Raw genomic sequence first — 22,094 nt, 5'->3', positions numbered from 1 at the left:
CACCTGTTCAATTTCCATCTAGTCAGTCATAAACGGAGAATGATCTGCATTGGCCTCCCAGTCGCATCCATACCCCTCCCTGAAGAATCTATTCTAGGCCTCACCCATTTCACTTCCACATGCTTCCCAGATAGCTGCATCATCTAAAAACATGTCAAGTCCACATACACACATCAACACTCAGCTCTACCCCACCATCATCTCGCAACTCTCCACTGGTTGGACACACAGCTTGTCTGACATACTGTGCTTTGAGAGTAGAAATTTCCTCCAGATACATATCAGGAAGGCTAAAGCCATTGTCTTTCCTAGTCACCAATGTCATATACCGTCTGGCTACTGTCTGTTCACAACCATGACATTTTGTGTGGCCCAAAGATACAATTTCCAATGACCTATCTGCTACATCCCCAGAACCCCACTTAATTCCACTTTCGAATCAACCAACATCCCATCTGACACTGTCACAGCTCATCTGCTGCTTAAACCCTCATCCATGCCTTTGTTATCAGTAGGTTTGATTATTCCATTGCTTTCCAGGATTGCTTCCCATTTTCATCATGGCTATAAACTTGAGCTCATCTAAAACTTTGCAACCATAGGTTGCACACGCCAAGTCCCATTTTACCTGTGCTTGCTAGTCCATAACGCAGCCTGGTCCAGCAAGGCCTCCAAGCTTTCGTCCATCCTTCCTAATATCTCATGTGGTTTAGTGTCAAATTTTATTTGCTGAGGTACCTTGGCATGTTTTACTATGATAAAGATGCATTATAAATGCAAGTAGTTTTTGTAATGGTTTTCCCAAGTATCTGCTGCCTCTGTCCCAAGTGGTGTAGTCTGAGATGGGAAAATGTTGTAAAAAATGTCATAGTGAGATGCTGCACTGTAGTCTACAGCTGGTACAACACTGCAGCCATGGTACATTGGTGCGATGAGGAACAGATGTTTAGGCTAATTGATGAAGTGGTAATCAAGTTTATCCTGGATGGCGTCAAGCTTGAGTGATGTTCCAGCTTATCCATCTGGGCAAGTTCTGGATCTGTGCCCCATAGATGATGTATGGGCTTTAGGGAATCAGCAGGTGAGCACCTGCTGCAGAAAGCCAAGCCTTTGACCTGCTCCAGCAGTTAGGATGTTGTTGCTGCAGAATAAGGTGACTGTAACATTACTGAATGTCAAGGGAAAGCCTCTGAGTGCTCTCTCGTTGGACTTGAACTTAAATAGCAAGAAACATTTATTCCACACATCAGCTCAAGCTTGGATGCTGCTCTGGTTTTGCTGCTTACAAACAGTGATTCATTATTTGAATAATGATAAAGCTGAACATTGTGCTGTCCACAAACAGTCTCACCTTTGGTCTTACAATGAAGGAACAATGGTACCTGGGCAATTTTCCACATCACTGGGTAGATGCCAGTTTTGTGAAGACTGGAACAGTCTAGCTTGAGACTGGGAAAGGGAGGAATCAGAGATGAATAATGTGAAGGGGAAGGAGGAATGGAAACTTGAAGAATAGCGATGAAATGGAAGTTCGTCAGGCTACTTAGGGGATGGAGATGCAGGGAATACTGGATGGCCATGGTACAGAATGGATAGGGCCAGGAAAGTTCTAAGTGGCAGAGGGTGTCAGAAGTGTTGCAGATGCAAGTTAGAAGAAAATGGATAAGGGAAGATAAATAATTCAAGAAAACCCCACATACAATAGAATGCTTGCTTAACGTTGACAAACTTAAGATTACGTCATTAAAGTAATGTTAGCATGTCAATTTAATGTCAGTTTCAACTTATCATTTATCAGACTTCCTGCTCTGTGGCCAACCAGCGCAATAAAATCTTTCCCCCAGCATGAGTGTGAAAGACTGAGTTCCAGTGAGACCAATTGGCTCAGTGTGACAAGCATCTGGGGTCAATTGATGAAATTTGTAGCTGTTTTGAGTAGCATCTGCTACATGGTTTGAATGTGGGATGTCTGACCAGTTTGGATTACATGGGCTGTGTACTTACTGCGAACATTAGAGTACAAGAAATATTTTGTAACTCGTGTTATCCTTATGAATCTGCATATATCTGTAAAGATATAGCGCAGTGAAACAGTAGTGTAAAAAAGTTAATTTTTTCTAATAAGTGTTTTATTCTTTTCTTAAAAGTTGATCAGCTGACTCCTGTGACGGTTTAGTAGCTGTCCTCTGCATATCTAAATTAAAAATAGAAGATGAAAAGATGACAAGCCAGGTTCCATCCTGGGATCCTGCTTGTCCAGTAGTCACATTGGCTGGGATTATAACACACTTTAATTCTCTGTTGCGCTCCACTCTAGACTTTAGACTCCTACGCTTGTTCGAATGAAGTATAACGTACTTCATATGGAACAGCACCCATATATTTTAATTAAGCATTTACCCACCTTCCAGACTCAACATTGAGTTCAACAATCTCAGGTCATAACAACCGCTCCCATTTTTTTGTGGTAGTGGGTCCCTTTGTTCTTCCTTCCCCATCTCTTTTCCCTACAGTTGTTGTTACATCTCTGCCATTTTCCAATTTAAATCAAAGATCACAGACCTGAAACTTAAGTGGTGTATTCATCACAGATGCTGTTTAACCCGTGTATTTCTCGCATTTTGTGTTTATATTTCAGATTTTGCGCATCAAGGATTAATGCTTTTGAGAAAAAAAATGAATAAAATATTTTCTTTCCAAAACTGCAGGTGCAGATAACATAATAAGGTAAATAACTTTTACATACCGAGACACCAATATTCAAATCCTGTTCTGTGCTGTGTTATTTTATTTTGGCTGAAGTGACAGCATGGATGCTACAATTGTCCATAGTACGAGAGCTTAGGCTGACACAAAACCAACAATGATGGAAAAGCAATTGGAAAATGCATATTTGGGATTCTGTAAGAGAATGTGGTCAGGCTCCCAATGACGCCCTGCATCGATCAAGTGACTGGTCACCACCTGGTTTAGGTTTGTGTGTGAAGCATGGCTATATGAACAAGGTACTGGAGGATTATTGGCTTCCGCAGAATCATACTCAATTAGAGGCAGGAAAGAGACTAAAAAATGAAAAAAGGGAAAGGTTCTGTACCCTTTAATTACTACTACTATGGAGGAGAAATATGTCGAAAGCATGGGGAGAGGGAGTTGAAATCAAAGAAAGGATGCGAGAACACTGAAATTTACCTAGATAGAAGCAAATTACTGTGGATGTTGGAATCTGAAACAAAAGCAGAACATTATTGGAAAATCTCAGCAGGTCTGACAGCATCTGTGGAGCGAAAACAGAGCTAAAGTTCTGAATCTGAATGATCCTTCATCAGAACTGAAGGCAGTAGAAAACAGGGTGATATTTATACTGTTAGAGTGAGGGGGGGGGGGAGGATTGACAAAGATGTCATAGACAAAAGGAAAGTAAATGGTGATGATCATGGCTAAGGGTGCTGATAGCAATCCACTAAAAGATCAGAAGGTGTAAATGGCAGAGCAAAGGTAAACAGAGTGTCAAAGGACAACCTGAGACATGTAACACATGGCCCTGGTGAAGTGAGGTTGGGGCGACCGTATTGGGTTGAAAAGGATGGAAAGCAAAATTAAAAAGTGGTGGAAAAATGAAATGATGGAAGAAATGAAGCGTGCGCACACACAAAAATAAGATAAAATGAAATTAATTTCCCTGCCTCATCCTAATATAAATATCACCGTATTTTCAATTGTCTTCAGTTCTGATGAAGGGTCATCCAGACTCGAAACATTAGCTCTATTCTCTCTCCACAGATCTGCTGAAATTTTCTAGCATTTTCTGTTTTGATCAAAATTTACTGTGTATTTCAACTTGAACTTGCGAAATAATGTATCACCAGACAAGGGAAAACTACACATTTTACAGACAGGAGGGCAATTAATTTAAGCAGCCCTAATTTCTCCTTTCATTACCTGCCCGTAAACAGAAAAGTGTCATTTGACTTTTTGATTTTCCCAAACCCTTAAATTTGGAGTGTTCCAATCCTCTACGAAAAACTTGCACAGTAAACTTGAGATAAGAAAACAATAAAAGGGGTTGGTTTAATTCACACACATACAACATGCAGAAAGGGGATTTGCAACATTTGCCCCCTTTTCGCACTTGTACAATAAAAAAAGGAGTCAGGGAGAGAAAGGGGAGTAAGGGAGAGAAAGGGGTACAGGGCCAAGACACAATAAAATACAAGTTATGGTTTTATGCGAGTCCAGAATCAAAAGTCTAATGGAAAATTTCTTCGGAGGGTAGGTTTCTTAATTGTTGCAGGGTGATCTGTCTTTCCAGAAGTGAGATTAGCACGAGGGGTGAAGGTGTAAGGAACTGAATTAGGCTTGAAGGCCCTTGTTTCAAAGTTCCAGGAGCTCACAGTGTAGATGAATTGTACCTGGACAGAGCTCCTTCTGTTGCTACCAGTTCGATGTTAAGATGGTAGACAGCGACAGGCTGTTTGCCTGGATTTACTGTTCTCTTCAGAGGTCAAACTGAAAACTGACTATAAGATCCTAAACATAACTAATTCAAGGAATTCAGATAGTTCAATTCTTGGTCATGTGACAATATGATTATGGGTTGAATCATTCAGCTAACAAGGTCCCTGTTTGAAACCCATTTGGATCAGGTAATGGACAGGCCATTAACACCACATTGGCTATTGGGAGTCACAAACGTCAGCCTTTGTCCATAACTAGCCAGGACAGACATCTTGTCTGCGAAACCATTGTGTTGGCTTGGCTGGAATGTTTATGCATACAAGTAGTGTTACATCCCAGGAGTTGAGAGAAGGTAGTCTTTTTTCACTTTCAAACTGCTTAGAAACTTTCAGAAACCAGCATGCAATCAGCAGGAGCCATTTTATCAGCCCAGCAATTGCCATTTTGAAAAAGAGAAAAAATAATTTTATAAAGTAGACAGGCTGTCAGAGATGTATATTTATTTTGTTGCTTCCCATCACAATCAGGGCACACATTAAAACTAAAACAAAGAAAAATTGAATTGCATTCAATTTCCAATTTCTCTACTAGTCTTGGTATAAATGTATTTTATATTGTGTGCATGCATACTTAAATGTTGCTACTTGTACTTGCCAGCCTAACCTAGGGAACCATTTAGACCTTTGAACAGACCACCTTTGTGTAAGTTGGCTTTGGACATACAAACGGCAGGAAAAGCTGCTGCATTACATTACATTTCAATCTAATGCACCATCTGCCAACAACCTCGAGTTTTAACTCTGCAGCTAATAATTTGCAAAGCAGTACAAATGTCAATAATCGTTCATTTTTCTTACCTATAATCAATTTTTCCTTTAACTATTTAAACTGCTGCAAATCTTGATTAAACAAGAGCATATTGGGAGGCCATGGCCTAGTGGTCTTATTGCTAGATTATTAATCCAAAAACTCAGCAAATGTTCTGGAGACTTGGGTTCGAATCCCGCCACGGCAGATGGTGGAATTTGAATTCAGCAAAAAAAAATCTTGAATTAGAATCTACCCATGACCATGAAACCATTGTCGATTGTCAGAAAAAGCCACCTGGTTCACTAATGTCCTTTAGGGAAGGAAATCTGCCGTCCTTACCTGGTCTGGTCTACATGTGATTCCAGAGCCACAGCAATGTGGTTGACTCTCAAATGCCCTCGGGCAACTAGGGATGGGCAATAAATGCTGGTCAGCCAACGATGCCCATGTCCCACAATGAATTTTAAAAAGTCTGACAGGGTGATATCTCCCTTTGCAATCACATAATTAGGTATTTTTCTTGATGACTAATGAATTGCAGTAAGCAAAAATTGTAAACTTCAACTTATCTTTATCTCATCTTAATTCTATTTTGGAACACAGAAGAAATCTCAAAAACCTTTAGATAGAGTTAAAGCTTAAACATTTTAAAAGGATGTTTCACGCTGGATTAGCTAGTTAAGTGTTTTGCCAACCGGCCACAAATTTGAACTCAAATTCTTGCTCTGGTGAAGCTTAAATAGCACTCATCTGTGTGCATAATTTCCCCCCACTTGAGAAAATCAATTTCGAAAGGGCAAATGTTCTCAGTGTATACAAAAGCAAAAAACAGAAATCTGAAACAAAACCAGAAGATGCTGGAAATACTTCACAGGTCAGGAAGCATCGTGGGAAAGGAAACAGAGTTAAACTTTCAGGTTGATGAACTATTATCAGGTGGAAAAGGTTAATGGTGTACAATGAAGGCCTGCCGTTCCCGAGGTTACATTCCCATGACCAAGACCACAAGAAATTGCAAAGCGTCGGTTGTAAGTGAAGCCTAGTCCATCACGCAAACCAGCCTCCTATCCATTGACTTGGTCTACACTTCCTGCTGCCTCGGAAAAGCAGTCAACATAACCAAGGACCCCACACACCCCAGACATACCACCTTCTTCTGTCGGGAAAAAGATACAAAAGTCTGAGGTCACGTATCAGCTGATTCAAGAACAGCTTCTTCCCTGCTGCCATCAGACTTTTGAATGGACCTACCATATATTGAGTTGATCTTTCTCTAGACCCTAGCTATGACTGTAACACTACATTCTGCACCCTCTCCTTTCCTTCTCTGTGAACAGTATGCTTTGTCTGTATGATGTGCAAGAAACAATACTTTTCACTGCATACCAATACACATGACAATAATAAATTAAATCAAAGCCGAACAAATGGTGAAATCGCGAACAAATGAGCTTTATAAAGGGAGTCAATTGGATATGTTTTAAATAAATGAGCTTTTAAATAAATGAGCGAACAAATGAGCTTTATAAAGGGAGTCAATTGGATATGTTTTAAATAAATTCAAAGTAACGACTAGAGAAATTGTTTAATAAAACAAGCAAACAGGAAAAATGTAAAGCTTTTCAAATTTACAGTACTTGAGAGTGGAGGTGGACTGTGATCAGGAATTAAATCACAGCAACAAGGAACACCCATGTGCAAACAACAGCAGATGACACAAGTGCAATGTGTACTTTCTACAGCAGGAAATTCGTCATATCACCATCCTTTTTTAAAAAACATTATTTGTTTTTAAGGGTGATTTCCATTTTTAAAACTGCGGATAAGTGAACATTTGGGCCCACGTGGGTGAGCTTGTGCACAAAGACTTTTGTGCAGATCAATTAATTCACAGAGGTGCAAGACATAAGACAGTATATGTTCTCCTCGTGTCTGCGTGGGTTTCCTCCGGGTGCTCCGGTTTCCTCCCACAGTCCAAAGATGTGCAGGTTAGGTTGATTGGCCATGCTAAAATTGCCCCTTAGTGTCCTGAGGTGCGTAGGTTAGAGGGATTAGCGGGTAAATGTGTAGGGATATGGGAGTAGGGCCTGGGTGGGATTGTGTTCGCTGCAGACTTGATGGGCCGAATGGCCTGTTTCTGCACTGTAGGGTTTCTATGACAATGGATAACAGGTAATAGGCATTAAGCAAGTAAGGGGAAGGGAAAGAACAAAAAAAAATGTCTGTAATACGCTAGAATGCAGATGCACTCTTTTTTTTTTGTTCTTGCCACCTCCAACTACCACCAACTTTCCTTGTCTCTATACTTTCCTTTCACTGATCATTTCTAATATTTTCTATTTGTTGCTTCATATTTGTACTGGTGCTAGCATCGATATCATACATTTACTGTACTTCAATATTTTGATTGATTATTTTTGCTTTGAGCCCACACAAACACGGAATAATATATGCAGTCATATCGGTCAATTACAGCAAAAAATATACCCGATTATTGTTATTAATATTATTTTGATGCTGCTCAGAATAGAGAGTTTTCTTCCGCGTATAAAAGATTTATATTTATGAGCATAGACTACATCTAATGGTTCCTCAAATTAGAAACTTAAAATTGTCAATAGTGCTCTCATTGTTCTCTCTTAGTTTGCAATAACCTGCTCAATGACGTTTAGTTTGGGTTCCACCATGGCCACTCACATCCTGACCTCTTTACAGCTTTGGTCCAAACATAGACAAACTAGCTGAGGTCCAGAGGTGAGAAAAGAATAAATGTTCTCATTATCAAGGCAGCATTTGATTGTCGGCAGCATCAAGGAGCCTTAGGAGTAAACTGGAGTAAATAGGAATTTGGGGAAAAACTGTTATAATTTGGGGCTGTTGTTGTGCTGTCACTTAGAGTCTAGTCATGCATATAGTTAGTGATGTCATTGGCTACTTCATGGGCTTTTGTCTAATCTAAATCAAACCTCTGTACGGTCAACAGTTTATCAATAATCGCGTGTTGTTGTTTTCACCCAACATTACGTGCTATCACTTTATGTTCTTTTATCCAACAAGTGTAGTATATAACGGTAAAGAAATACTGGCAATGAGGAGCGGATAAAACTCTTTTCGAGTAAAAGGAGGAAAAGATCAGAGCTGCACTTACCAACAGGAAACTTCAAGACTATCAATGTGGGACAAAATCAGCAGAATGTCAGCCGAGTGCACCTGGCATTGGATTGGTAAGGTTAGTAGACAGAAAAGAGAAAGTCCATACCAAAAATTAAAAACGGCAACCACAGGTACATTTAGATGAGGCACAGAGGTAGAGTGAAACAGATATAAAGATTCTGTACATTGCACTAAATCCAAGAAAAGCTGCTGCAGTTGGCTCATATTACGATCTGAAAAATAAACTAAACCATTGAGATTGAGGGAAGCTTCTGAAGGAGCTTTGCTGAGCAGGTCTCAGTACCCTTGTAAAATGACAGGAAAATTTTATGCCACTAGGCAATTCGAGGAAGAACCCGAGAATTGGAAGTCCTATGCAGAAAGATTTCAGTATTACATTCGAGCAAACAAGATTCCTGAGGATATATTAGTTTCTACGTTCCTCAGCACCATTGGCTGGCATACTGGGAGCCATGTCTGCGTGGTTTCCTCCAGGTGCTCCGGTTTCCTCCCACAGTCCAAAGACGTGCGGGTTAGATGGATCAGCCATGCTAAATTGCCCCTTAGTGTCTCGGGATGTGTAGGTTAGAGGGATTAGTGGGGTAAATGTGTGGGGTTGTGAGGATAGGGCCTGGGGTGTGATTGTTGTCAGTGCAGACTCGATGGATCGAATGGCTGCCTTCTGCACTGTCGGGATTCTATGATTTTAACAATAGCTTGTAATAAAAGCTGATTTTAAAACTCCGAAATTCTTGTCTGGTCACTTGAAGGGAACAAAATCTGTAAGCAGTCGGACAGTTTTGCCCTGCGACAAGCTGGAAGGAGTGAAAAGTGAGGAGAGGATGGGAATCCTGGAACAATTTATCTCCTGTCTCCACAAAGCCTGTCCACTATTTATAAGGCACGTTAGGGGGATAAAGGAACACTCCCTAATTGCTTAAGCGAGTACAGCTCCAACAATATTCAAGAGGCCTGAAAACATCCAATAAAAAGCTGGCTGCTTGATCATCGCCCCATCCACCACCTTGAACATTCACACTCTCCACCACCAGTAGTGTGCATCATATACTGTATAAGATGCACTGTGGCAACTCCCTTCCTAAAAGGACTGCGGGTGTACCGACCTAAGATGGATTGCAGCAGTAAAAGGCAGCAGCTCACCACCACCTTATCAAGGGCAATTAGCCTAGCCAATGATGCTCATCTCATGAACAAAAAAAAATCTTGAGTGTTATAGTACTGAATATACAGTGCCTTATCTTACCAACCGAAAGATCCTGAGGAGAGACTCTCCACTGTTGCTGAAGCTGCCACTATATATAGCTTTAAACAATGTACACAAGGTATTTTCAACAATGAGAAAAATATACTGGAGTGCTTTCCTACCCTACATAATTTACACGATTATATTAAAAATGACTGTTTAAATACCAGTTATTTTTCTACACCTTTTCAGAACACAGGATTGTTTCATAACTGTGAAAATACTATAGTGAATTGACAAGTTATTTTGGTAGAAGAAATCATTTTCATTGTGAATTCATCATTTAAAAACTTATGGCAAAAACATCTTTACTTTTGACAGAATTATATCTACCCTTGTAGTAACAAAAGAAAAATATTACATTTCACAATGACATGCATACATTTTTACAAGTTGACAAGTTATAAGGATGTCATTTTTCACACTTCAAAACTGCAAAACTTTGGACAGGATTTTCTATGCACCCCACCACAAAGGTGGCTCGAAATTGGCAGGGTCCCTCTGGTATGAACAGCCGGAAGATTTCAGCCATTATGTCTAAAATGCAACTGATTAGGCTGACAGTTTTAACACATGTATTTTAAAATGAAAGTCAAATTTGACTTTCTTGAGAACATTAAAAACTACTTCAGCAAAAAAAAAACTTAGTGTTCATTCTGTTGGCAGAATTCAACAATTACTGAAGAATTTGAACTCGGCTAATGGTACCATTTACAATAATTATCAAGCAGCATGTTTAATTAGGGGCTTTGTAATAAATTTCACAACTGACCTATTTCTTTAACCTGAATATCTCTGACATTCACCGCATGGAATATAGCCTTTATTAACTGCAGGGGATTTTAATGCTAAAATGTCACATACATAATCATAACTAAATGAATAAAAACAAAGTATTTAATACTGTGAACATCCATACAATTTCACACACTACTTAATGATCAACTTTTTAAAAAAATGATGCAAGCTGCTTATACATTAAGAGCTTTAGCGTTTCATTTTATAGCGTTTGATTAAACTATAGTAGCGAAAAGAAAACCCAATCTATTCAATCATAATGATACCAATAGACAGGATAGGTATGATGCATGCCTAGCAATTTCAAAAGCAGTAGAATTGACATTTCCCTTGGTGGTTCATGCCTGCTGAACTCGACCTGAAATCCCATCTACACATGCAAATACGGTTTCAAAGTTACAACATCTGATCAACAGAGCCTTCCAAGGAATGCATGTCTTATTACAAGTACAAATGCCACAAAACTATTTATGCATTTATCAAATCTAGTGTGAAGGACGCTGCATATCTGAATTGTCAGTGAAGGCAAGGGATGGAGAAAATACTTCTCTTGTAGGATCTTTTTCATCCTTCATTCAAAAACATCCTTCATAAAAAAGTACAAACAAGCTCAAATCACCAAATGGTGAAAATAAAAAAAAACAATTCTTTAGAATTAAGATAAAAGATAAAAGCCCATTTCCATTTATTTTATTTCATTTTGTTTCATCTCATTCATCATCCTTCTTTCTCACTTCCATTTTTCCATCTCTCCATTCCAGCTCTCCTCCTCGTCCCCTTCAAGGAAACTGCCATAATCCCCACCCCAGGCAGTCCCTAATACCATCAGTACCTCTGTTCTGCCATTCATACATTCTGATCACTTGGACAGTTTTAACATCTTCTCAGCCTTCTCTATCCTCATTTACATTCCCTTTGTCCCATTCCAAGTTAGCAACAAAGTCTCTGATACTATAACTTCATGGTACGAAGAAAGAGTTTCCACTGAACACACAAACCTCTAACCATCATCCCACCATCACAGTGATCTTACATTTTCTTCATACTATAAGCTATGTCAGGATAACATGCTTACCTTTGAAATTATTTTGTGCCTACATTTGCTAAAATGCAAATACTGTGTTGAAGAGTAAATTTAACAAGTGCAAAGATTTCTCTCCTGCCACATCTAGTTGGGATGTGGAGATGCCGGCGTTGGACTGGGGTGAACACAGTAAGAGTTTTAACAACACCAGGTTAAAGTCCAACAGGTTTATTTGGTAGCAAATACCATTATTTATTTGGTAGCAAATACCATCTAGTTGGGAACAGGGCTGGGGAAAAGAGGGTGCAGACAATGCCAAACTAATAGGCCCTGGGCTTGGTGTTGCAGTAAGAAGTCTCACAACACCAGGTTAAAGTCCAACAGGTTTATTTGGCAGCACAAGGTTTCGGAGTCTTGCTCCTTCTTCAGGTGAGTGAGGAGTTGTGTTCACAAACAGGGCATATACAGACACAAACTCAATTTACAAGATAATGGTTGGAATGTGAGTCTTTACAGGTAATCAAGTCTTAAAGGTACAGACAATGTGAGTGGAGAGAGGGTTAAGCACAGGTTAAAGCAATGTGTATTGTCTCCAGCCAGGTCAGTTAGAGAGATTTTGCAAGCCCAGGCAAGTCGTGGGGGTTACAGATAGTGTGACATGAACCCAAGATTCCGGTTGAGGCCGCTCTCATGTGTGCGGAACTTGGCTATCAGTTTCTGCTCAGCGATTCTGCGTTGTCATGAAGGCCGCCTTGGAGAACGCTTACCCGAAGATCAGAGGCTGAATGTCCGTGACTGCTGAAGTGTTCCCCGACTGGAAGGGAACACTCCTGCCTGGTGATTGTCGAGCGGTGTTCATTCATCCGTTGTCGTAGCGTCTGCATGGTCTCCCTTTCCTGCAGCGTATCAGGTAGACAACATTGGCCGAGTCGCAAGAGTATGTACCATGTACCTGGTGGATGGTGTTCTCACGTGAGATGATGGCATCCGTGTTGATGATCCAGCACGTCTTGCAGAGGTTGCTGTGGCAGGGTTGTGTGGTGTCGTTGTCACTTTTCTCCTGAAGGCTGGGTAGTTTGCTGCGGACAGCCTTCAGGAGAACAGTGACCACGACACCATGGTACATTGGGGAGACCATGCAGACGCTACAACAACGGATGAATGAACACTGCTCGACAATCACCAGGCAGGAGTGTTCCCTTCCAGTCGGGGAACACTTCAGCAGTCACGGGCATTCAGCCTCTGATCTTCGGGTAAGCATTCTCCAAGGCGGCCTTCACGACACACAACAACGCAGAATCGCTGAGCAGAAACTGATAGCCAAGTTCCGCATACATGAGGACGGCCTCAACCAAGATCTTGGGTTCATGTCACACTACGTGTAACCCCCACGACTTACCTGGGCTTGCAAAATCTCACTCACTGGCTGGAGACAATATACACCTCTTTAACTTGTGCATGGCCCTCTATCCACTCACATTGTCTGTACCTTTAAGGCTTGATTACCTGTAAAGACTCGCATTCCAACCATTATCTTGTAAATTGAGTTTGTGTCTGTATATGCCCTGTTTGTGAACAGAACTCCTCACTCACCTGAAGGAGCGAGACTCCGAAAGCTTGTGCTGCCAAATAAACCTGTTGGACTTTAATCTGGTGCTGTGAGACCTTTTACTGTGCTTACCCTAGTCCAACGCCGGCATCTCCACATCTTGTTGCTGCAAACAGCATTCAAACTGAGCTTCAGACCTGAAAGACCAGCAGTTTTTAAAAAAATTGGAATCATCAGCTTAAAGTTTTGATCATCTTAAGCCAGTCTTTCAGGTCAGTTTCACAGAGTTACTTCCGATCTTTGTGAAATTGGAACGGTATTAAGGAAATTAAGACTAAACAGAGGTTGGAAGCCAAAACTTCTTGTTGAAGTTATACAAAAGCAAACGGGGCTATTAGAGTTCTATGCAAATTGATGAGTCCAATGGTGCAGCAAAGGTAATCTGAAGGTGACAAATCTGGAAACTGAGAATGAGCAAATACACAGCTGCTGCAGATATTTCTGTACCCTGAAGATAACATTGGTGGATCTATGCCAATCAAAGCGTATCAGGGATTTTACAGACATGTGCCATTTTTGGTGATGTCCATACCATGGAACTTGGGTTGGTTGTATGCTGTTGTCAGCTGGGAATCAGGCTACATCCTAGATGAGGAGCTGAAACTCTTTGCAAGCAAGAGTTTTGAAAGATTGATTGTGATTGTGCTTGATGGCCTATATGCCGAGTAGACTGTTGAGCCAATTTGCAAGATCGGTCTTATTTGCACCTGTCATTTAATATGCAATTTATTCTTTATAATCAACTCCAATTTGCCTTTGAGTTCATGTTCAACAAATGGTCATTCTGGGTTTTAGTGTATTGGAGAGTACCTAAGGTGGTATTTAGAGTTTGCGTTACCAATTTTATTTTAATCTGTGGAAACGTGTGGCTTCATTTTTTTCAGTAAATTCAATTTTTTAAAAAAAGGTTCCTGGTCTCTATCAAGATTATAACACAACCCTGATTGACCATGAACGGCATAAGGATGGTGTTGAAATTGCCACGCCACAAAAATGAGAGTAAACTATTAAGCAATATAAAGACAGACAGTAATAAATTCTTTAAATGTATAAAAAGGAAGAGAGAGGCCAAAGTGAACATAGGCCCCTTTGAGAATGAGACTGGGGAAATAATAATCAGCAATCAGGAAATGGCAGAGGAATTAATTAAATATTTGGTGTCAACCTTGATGGCAGAAGACATAAATAGCATTTCAAAAGTACTAATAAGGTGGGGACGAATGGAAATAAATACAATAACCATCACTAGAAAAAGTATTGGAGAAACTAATGGGGACAAAGGCCAATAAGTCCCTGGACTTGATGAGTTAGTTTCATCTTTGGATATTAAAGGAAGCAGTTATTGAGCTAGTGGATGCACTGGTAGTAATTTTCCAAGAATCCTTAAGTTTTGGATGAGTCCCAGAGAATTGGAAAACTGCCAACGTAACATTCTTACTCAAAAGGGGAGGGAGACAGAAACAGGTCAGTTAGCTTTACATCTGTTTTTGGGAAAATGTTAGTGTCCATGATAAAGGATGTAATAAAAGTTTTAAAGTTTATTTATTAGTCACATGAAAGCTTACATCAACACTGCAATGAGGTTACTGTGAAAATCCCCTAGTCGCCACACTCGAGCGCCTGTTCGGGTACACTGACAGAGAATTTAGCATGGCCGATGCACCTAACCAGCACGCCTTTCGGACTGTGGGAGGAAACCGGAGCACCCGGAGGAAACCCAAGCAAACATGGGGAGAATGTGCAAACTCCACACAGATAGTGATCCAAGCCAGGAATCGAACCCGAGTTCCTGGCACTGTGAGGCAGCAGTGCTAGCCACTGTGCCATAGCAGAGCATTTAGAAATACATAACATAATCAAGCAGAGTTAACATGGCTTCATGAAGGGAAAATCATGCCTGACAAATTTATTAAAATTTTATGAGGTGGTAGTGAGAAGGCTAGATAAAGGGGAACTAATAGGTGCAAAATACTTGAATTTCCAAAAATAGTAAGGTACCACACAAAAGGCGTGGTGTTGAAGGTGGCATATTACCATTGATAGAGGATCAGCAAACTGATGGAAGACAGAGTTGGGATAAGAGGGTCATCTGCAGGATGGCAACCTGTAACTGATGAAGTGCCCTAAGGATCAGTGCTGAGGCCACAATTATTTAGATACATAAATGACTTGGATTAGGGAAGTGAATGTATTATTGCCAAGTTTCCAAGTGGTGACAGTGACACAAAGTGTCTAGAGAAGGATACAGACAGGTTGAGTGAGTGGGCAAAAACATGGCAGATGGAATATATAGTGGAGGTAGCCACAGCCAAGTGACCAGTGGAATGCCCAAGGCTCTGTTTCAAAGTCAGTTACAAGGGCAACACAAAGGCCCTAAACAAACTATTGCACTGGGAGTCACCAGCTGTGGAAAGAGGGAAATGGCAACAATTTGTGTGGGTTGGCATGCAGATGACCAGTGGCTAACAGAAACTTGGCAACAGGCAGTGAAGTTGAAAACAACAACCCACAATGTCACTTTGCAGCTTCATATGCTTCACTTGTAGTAGAACCTGTCTCTCAAGGATTGGTTTCAGTCATCAGTAAAGGTGCAAGGAATGAAGATTCCCATCCAAATGGATTGCTTGCAGCATGTCCATCACCTCTCGTTAATGGAAGGATGCCAACAAAATCAAAGACATGGTTCAAATAAGACTAGGGATGAACTTTTAATATTCCTGGTTAACAAGTATTTAAGAATGATAGAGACAAGGGGATGTGGCAGGATTGATAAGGAAGTTGATACTGTTTTAAATAGAACAGATGGAGTTGATGGTTTTAGAATTCGGTACTAGGTTTAAGTTGAAGGACAGTGAAGAGTTGCTGGCTGGAATTCTCCCAAAGAAATTCTGTACCGAATTCGTGTGAAAACTGGAGTAATTCACGCTATTTTTTCCAGTGGGAGCTCAGAGAACAATCTCCCACACTCTGTGCACTGCAGAGGCCACCAGCTTGAATATCATTAAGTTTCAGGGGGCGGGGTCTATTCCACTGCTGGCCTCCCAATTGCTAGCTAGCCTTGTGACCCACACAACGCTGGCCCTTTGGATGGCTCCCTGACCATTCTGGGGCCAGCTCCCTCCCCTTTCCTGGCTTTCCACGATCTCCAGATCCCCCCACCCCTTCACCCCACGGTGCCAACCCCTCCCAGCCGGCTGACCCATGCCTGATAGACAGTACCAAGGTGCTCTCAGGGCATTGGCACTGTCCTTTGCGCAGTGCCAGGAGGCACAGGCTGACACTGCCAGCTTGGCAAAGCACAGAGGACACCATTCCCCCACCGCCCAACCTTCTGGGGTGCTCCAATTGCCCCCTTCCCCCCACCTCATTCCAGCGGGGTTGGGCCACTCTAAATGCGACTGGAGTGAACCACTCTGGCAGTGGGGTGGGGGGGAAAGAGATGCTTCAGTCCCGGGCCCACTAATCACATTTAAAACATATTCAAATAAGTGTTTAAATGATTTCTGCGCCTACCAGCTGGTTTCAGGCGCGGAGCAGACGCCGCCGGAAATCCGGCACTGGGAGACGCTATCGGGGCGAATCCCGCGCATCGTCCACCACAAGATTCTCCCAGCCCGCTGCGCTAATTTTTTAGCATGGTAGGATGGAAGAATCATGGCCATTACATTGATGGTATAAACACACCTGCAAATAATGAGACGACGGATAAGCAAATCTGTTGACAAATTTCAAAGGTGTGTAACAAGTAAAGCAGTAGTATGAAAATGACTAGAATTTGATTAAAATAAATAAGAAAACAGTGGTCAGGAAGTAGATACAAGAGAGTGCTCTGAGTTGGTATGATTTGAAATTAATCTCAATTATCAGCCTGCTCTCAATCATCAAAGCAGCCAATAGAGTTGGCAGAAGTGTTATCAAGCAGCATTTACTCTCAAATAACCCACTCACCCCTGTTCATTTTTGATTCTGCCAGGACTAGTCAGCTCCAGACCATATTCCAGCCTTAGTCTAAAGATACACAAAACAGCTGAATTTTTGGTGAGGTAAGAGTGACTATCCTACCATCATGGCAGCAATTGACTGAGATAGCAATATGAAGCCCAGATAAAACTCAAGTCAATGATGAGGAGTGGAAATTTCTTCAGTGGCTAGAGTCATAGCTGCACAAAAGACAATAGCTGCAGTTGTTGGAAGACAACTATCTTAGCCCTCAGATATCATTGAGGGACCGCCTCTCAGCAGGTACCAGTGCATGTAGCAAAATCGGGACAACATCCAGAGTTGGGTTGATAAGTGGCAAGTAACATTTACACCACACAAGTACTAGGCAATGAACATCAACACATGAGTTTAATCATGTACATTTGATGTAATCACCACCATCAACTTTGTGGAGTTTATACGTTCTCCTCATGTCTCCTTGGGTTTCCTTTGGATGCTCCGGTTTCCTCCCACAGTCCAAAGATGTGCAGGTTGGATGGATTGTGCATGCTAAATTGCCCCTTACGGGTTGGGTGGATTGGCGCAGCGTTATGAGGATGGTGCCTAGGGACGGGCCTAGTTGGGATGCACTTTTGGAGAGTGGGTGCAGGCTCAATTGACCAAATTACCTCTTTCTGCACTGTAGAGATTCTATGATTTGTGGGAGAGATCACTGATTAAAATCCAACTAGACCAGCTAGATAAACATCAAGACAGCTGCAGCAAGTAGCAAGTCAGAAGTTTGTCATTCTGTGATGAATCACTCATCTCCAGACTTCTAAAACTTTTTCTACTGCCTTCACCAACAAGTCAGTGTGATGGAATACACTTCCACCTGCCTAGATGGGTGCAGTCACATCTGCACTAACTGCGACAAAGCAGGCTGATTTATCATTAGTGCTTCCATTACCTGAAGTAACCACTTCCTTCACTACAAGCGTATATGGATTGCAGTGTGTATTACCCATAGGGTGTATGACAAAAACTCACCTAGCCTTCTTTTAGCAGTACCTTTCAAACCCATGACTCCACTACCTTGGACAAGGACAGCAGTTCCATGCTAACAATATTACCTCCAAATTCACTTTCCATCACATGGAAATATGATGCTATTTCTTCATTGTTGCTGGCTCATAGTCCTGTAACTTTCTATCTAATAGCATTGTGAGAACACCTTCACAACATGGACTGCTGTAGTCCAAGAAATTTGACCATTTTCTCAAGGGCAACTAAGTATCGACAATAAATATTGGCACTGCCTGTGACGCCCATTAACAGAGTGAAATTTTTAAAAAGTACTTCATTGATTATGAGCCATTAGGGATGTCCTGAGGTTGTGAAAGTCACTATATAAATGCATGTCTAGCTTTTTTAAAAAACAGTTAACCTAAGATATAGCCACAGTAAAAACTGAAATCTCAAATGCTATTTGCCAGCTGTACATCACCATAAACAGGAGCAGTGCAATTTTTAATTCAGAAATTAAGAGGTCAATGCACACAGGTTGTAAAGCACAAATTGTCTACTTCCATTCATGTGGATGGTTCAGACACAATCAGCCCTCTACATTGATGGTGTCATATGGCTTTATTGGTTAGAATATGCACCAATTAAGGTTCTGACTGAAGCAAAAGAATCAATTTCTTTGGAAGCAAGAGAGAGATTTTTAGAAAGCATCTTGATATTAAGACTGATTAAATACTAATTACTCTTCACTACTGCAAAGAATCAACGTGTCTATAGTACTGAGAAAAAATCTCAAGAATAATGCCTCAAATTCACTGGGAGGTGGCTTTGAGAATACTCCCCAAAATTACATTTTCCTTCTGTGACCATAATTTCACATATTTAGTCTGATCTATCTTTGCAACTGGAGATCGAAATTTGTTGGGAAAGCACTGTCTAAATAAATTCAAGTTTCACAACTCTCTGTCAGCATTCAGAAAACAAAATGATTTTACTGATACTGAACTTGGCACACAACTATGTGAATTGCAACTCCACGGGTAGCTTTGATGCCAGATGCAGACACAGAAACTACAGTGACATACTAAACACTATGTAAATCTCAAGGTTGATTAAAGGCTGACAGGAGGACTCAGTACTAGTAGCTATAACCATGAGAATTGCATGTGTTGAAGTTTCTTAGCGCAGTCAAGGGGTTACATTAATCAACATCATAGAGGTTACTGCAGCCAGTCAGTCCACTGAGCAACCTGTCTGACCAATTTGTTGCATCGTTAAACATCCTGAACTAATATTTACTGAAAAATGTTCTGAGTCAGGGCACGAGAGGCAGCTGGGTGCGAGAAGGAGCGAACAACAAGTATCTGAGACTTGCAGCAGCACAAATAAAATGATTAATATTTTCAATCAAAAGGACCAGTTCAATGGCTGTCACAGTCAGCAGGTTGGTTATCCGAGCAGTTCAGAATTTTTCAAGCAGTCAAATTGAATAATTCAATTAAATTTATCGATAATTTTTGAGAGACGGGCCAAGGGAAAGAAAACCCATTTCAAACCCAGCTGATTGTTTTCCTGACCCATATGCCCATTATGTTTTCACATTCTGATGTAAAAAGAACACAAGAACATAAGAAATAGGAGCAGGAGTAGGCCATCTAGCCCCTCGAGCCTGCCCCGCCATTCAATAAGATCATGACTGATCTGATAGTGGTTTAGTTCCACTTACCCGCCCGCTCCCCATGAACTTTATAAGAGTGTTCATATGTGACAGTTAGAACAAGTAGTTGCTGGGGAGCAACTGGAGAGCAAGCTGTTCCCTTAAAAAAGTTGTACCTCTTGGGTGCAAGACATCTCACGCCCAGTATCTGCATTAGATTTCAGTAGAGTCTGGCAGAAACACAAGGCCCCTGCAGCTCATGCTCAAAAAGCAACATATCAGTTTTTTGGCCTCAAAGTTACCTTGCTTTGAAAAAGTTCCTACTAAAAGAGAGCTCAACACCAATTATCACAGGGCTCAACACATTGATGATGGAAGGTTAACAGCGTAATATTCTGTCAATTACCCACTGGTGATGTGGTATTTTAACTAATGGTATGTGAAATAGGAGGAATATTAAACCACCATACTGACTGTAAGCACACTAAACTTAAGCATATTCTCTATTGAAATCATAACTGACTTGGTAGTACAATGAATATTTAGACTACTTTAGATATAGAAACAATTTTTTTTCAGCTTCAGATTACCATTTCAATCCTCAAAGTTGCTCTTAATAAGCACTGACTGTATTGGTAATACTAATCCACAAGCAAGACAAATTGTACTTATGCCTCAGCTGAAAACAGAAAAAAGTCCATACATAATATTTAACAGGATAATAGGAATTACCAATTTATAGGGACATTCTGATGGTCTGACAAAATTCTACACGCTATTCAGAACTTAAAATTAATTCAATTCCTGTTGAGGCATACCTTTGTTCCCAGAACTTTGACTGCACAATACTGAGTCGCTATGGGATGGAGAAGGTTGAGTTTCAAACTGTAATGATTTTCTGCTGAAAGCTTCACTGATGCATTCACCTATAAAAATAAATGACAAATCATTCATTCATTTTGTGACTCAAATTGATCCTGTTTTCTTCCCCTTTGGCAACAATCTGCAGAAAATGTGCAACATGTATGCAAGCATGCTAATTCTTAAACATGGTTATTCTTAAATGTACAGATCTATAATCCTAGCCCCAACCATCTTTACCTGCTTGACAATGACTTCTCCTCCATCAAAACGTCAAAAGTGAGGATGCTCAATGATGATTGTGCAATGTTCAGCATCAATTGCAACTTAGCTACTGAGCACATGCAGCAAGACCAGGACAATATTCAGATTGGGCCGATCAGTGGCAAGTAACATCCACACAAGTGCCAGGCAATGACCATCTCCAATTAGAGAGAATCTAATCATCTCCCCATGACATTCAATGGCAATGCCATCACTGAATCCCGCACTATCAATATCCTGGGGGTTACCACCAGCCTGAAACTGAACCGTGGGCCTGCAGAAGGGGTGCTCTTCCAGAGTCTGAATGGAGTTTAAAACTTATTCTCTAGTGTTGTTGCTTCTTAATTGACAGGTTTTACTGAGTGGAATAATTACCTTGCTCAGTTGAAAGTTAAAATGTCACTTGGATCGGAAAGAAACAAAGGATCCTCAATTTGTATTGATCAGACTCCTGGCTGAGTCAAGGAGGCATCTCAGATGCCATTAAAAATAGCCAATTAAAAGTAGTGGACGGTAGAAATTGAATGTGAACAGGAGTATGTTTTTGAAATGACTAACTGTAGCCAGCCAGGTGCTGCTGTATGGTATGAATTAAAATTGCCTATGATGCAGCATAGTTCAAATGCAAGTAGTAGAGAAATTTGGAAGCTAAAATGGTCGTCAATGTTAAATTTTTTGAACTCATGCCAGAATGCAAGTCAACATGAATTTTCAAATTAATTAAAATCTAATGAATCAAATAATTCTGCTAATTAATTTGGTTATGACCCAAAAATGCAAAAAAAAAATTACTTATGCTGTAGATCAAATGCAGTGTAAATACAACTACTGTGAAACAAAATTTAAAGGAAATAAAGGTTATGGGGAATTACTAACTTGATAAATTTAGATTGATAGTACAGCCAGCCTTGCTGGGTTTTCAATATAACTGTCACAGCAACATAAAATTCAAACTATCACTTGGATGCTGGCAAAACAAGCTTTCTACAGTAAGAGTAATTCAGTGCAATCAGGATAACGACTGGTTCAACATCACTATAAGCAGATATCAGTCTCAAAATAACATCTGAAGTTGAATGATCTAGCTTGATTGTATCTCTAAAGGTGAGAAAATTCTAACTGACACTGGAGTAAGTCCAAACTTGTTGCACTCCTGAAGGGCAACATAAAGTGAAACAACTTTAAACAAATCAGATTTCCTTATTAAAAACAATATTGAAGCTGTAATTAGGTTCTGTATAGCATTGTTATC

General features: G+C 40.6%; 1 protein-coding gene across 2 annotated transcripts in view; it reads right to left on the bottom strand.

Moving 5' to 3' along the window:
• The window catches only part of sugt1 (SGT1 homolog, MIS12 kinetochore complex assembly cochaperone), a 152,089-nt gene that overhangs the window by 25,477 nt on the left and 104,518 nt on the right, over positions 1 to 22,094 (bottom strand). For both annotated transcript variants that reach the window (XM_078221689.1, XM_078221688.1), the window contains exon 10: positions 20,536 to 20,643. In XM_078221689.1, coding sequence (XP_078077815.1) covers positions 20,536 to 20,643 — 108 coding nt within the window. The remainder of the gene's footprint in view (positions 1 to 20,535; positions 20,644 to 22,094) is intronic.

This window comes from Mustelus asterias, chromosome 10, assembly GCF_964213995.1.
Source record: "Mustelus asterias chromosome 10, sMusAst1.hap1.1, whole genome shotgun sequence".
In the NCBI taxonomy this organism is placed as follows: Eukaryota; Metazoa; Chordata; class Chondrichthyes; order Carcharhiniformes; family Triakidae; genus Mustelus; species Mustelus asterias.
Note: the sequence above shows the minus strand (reverse complement) of the source record. Positions and strands in the feature narration are given on the sequence as shown.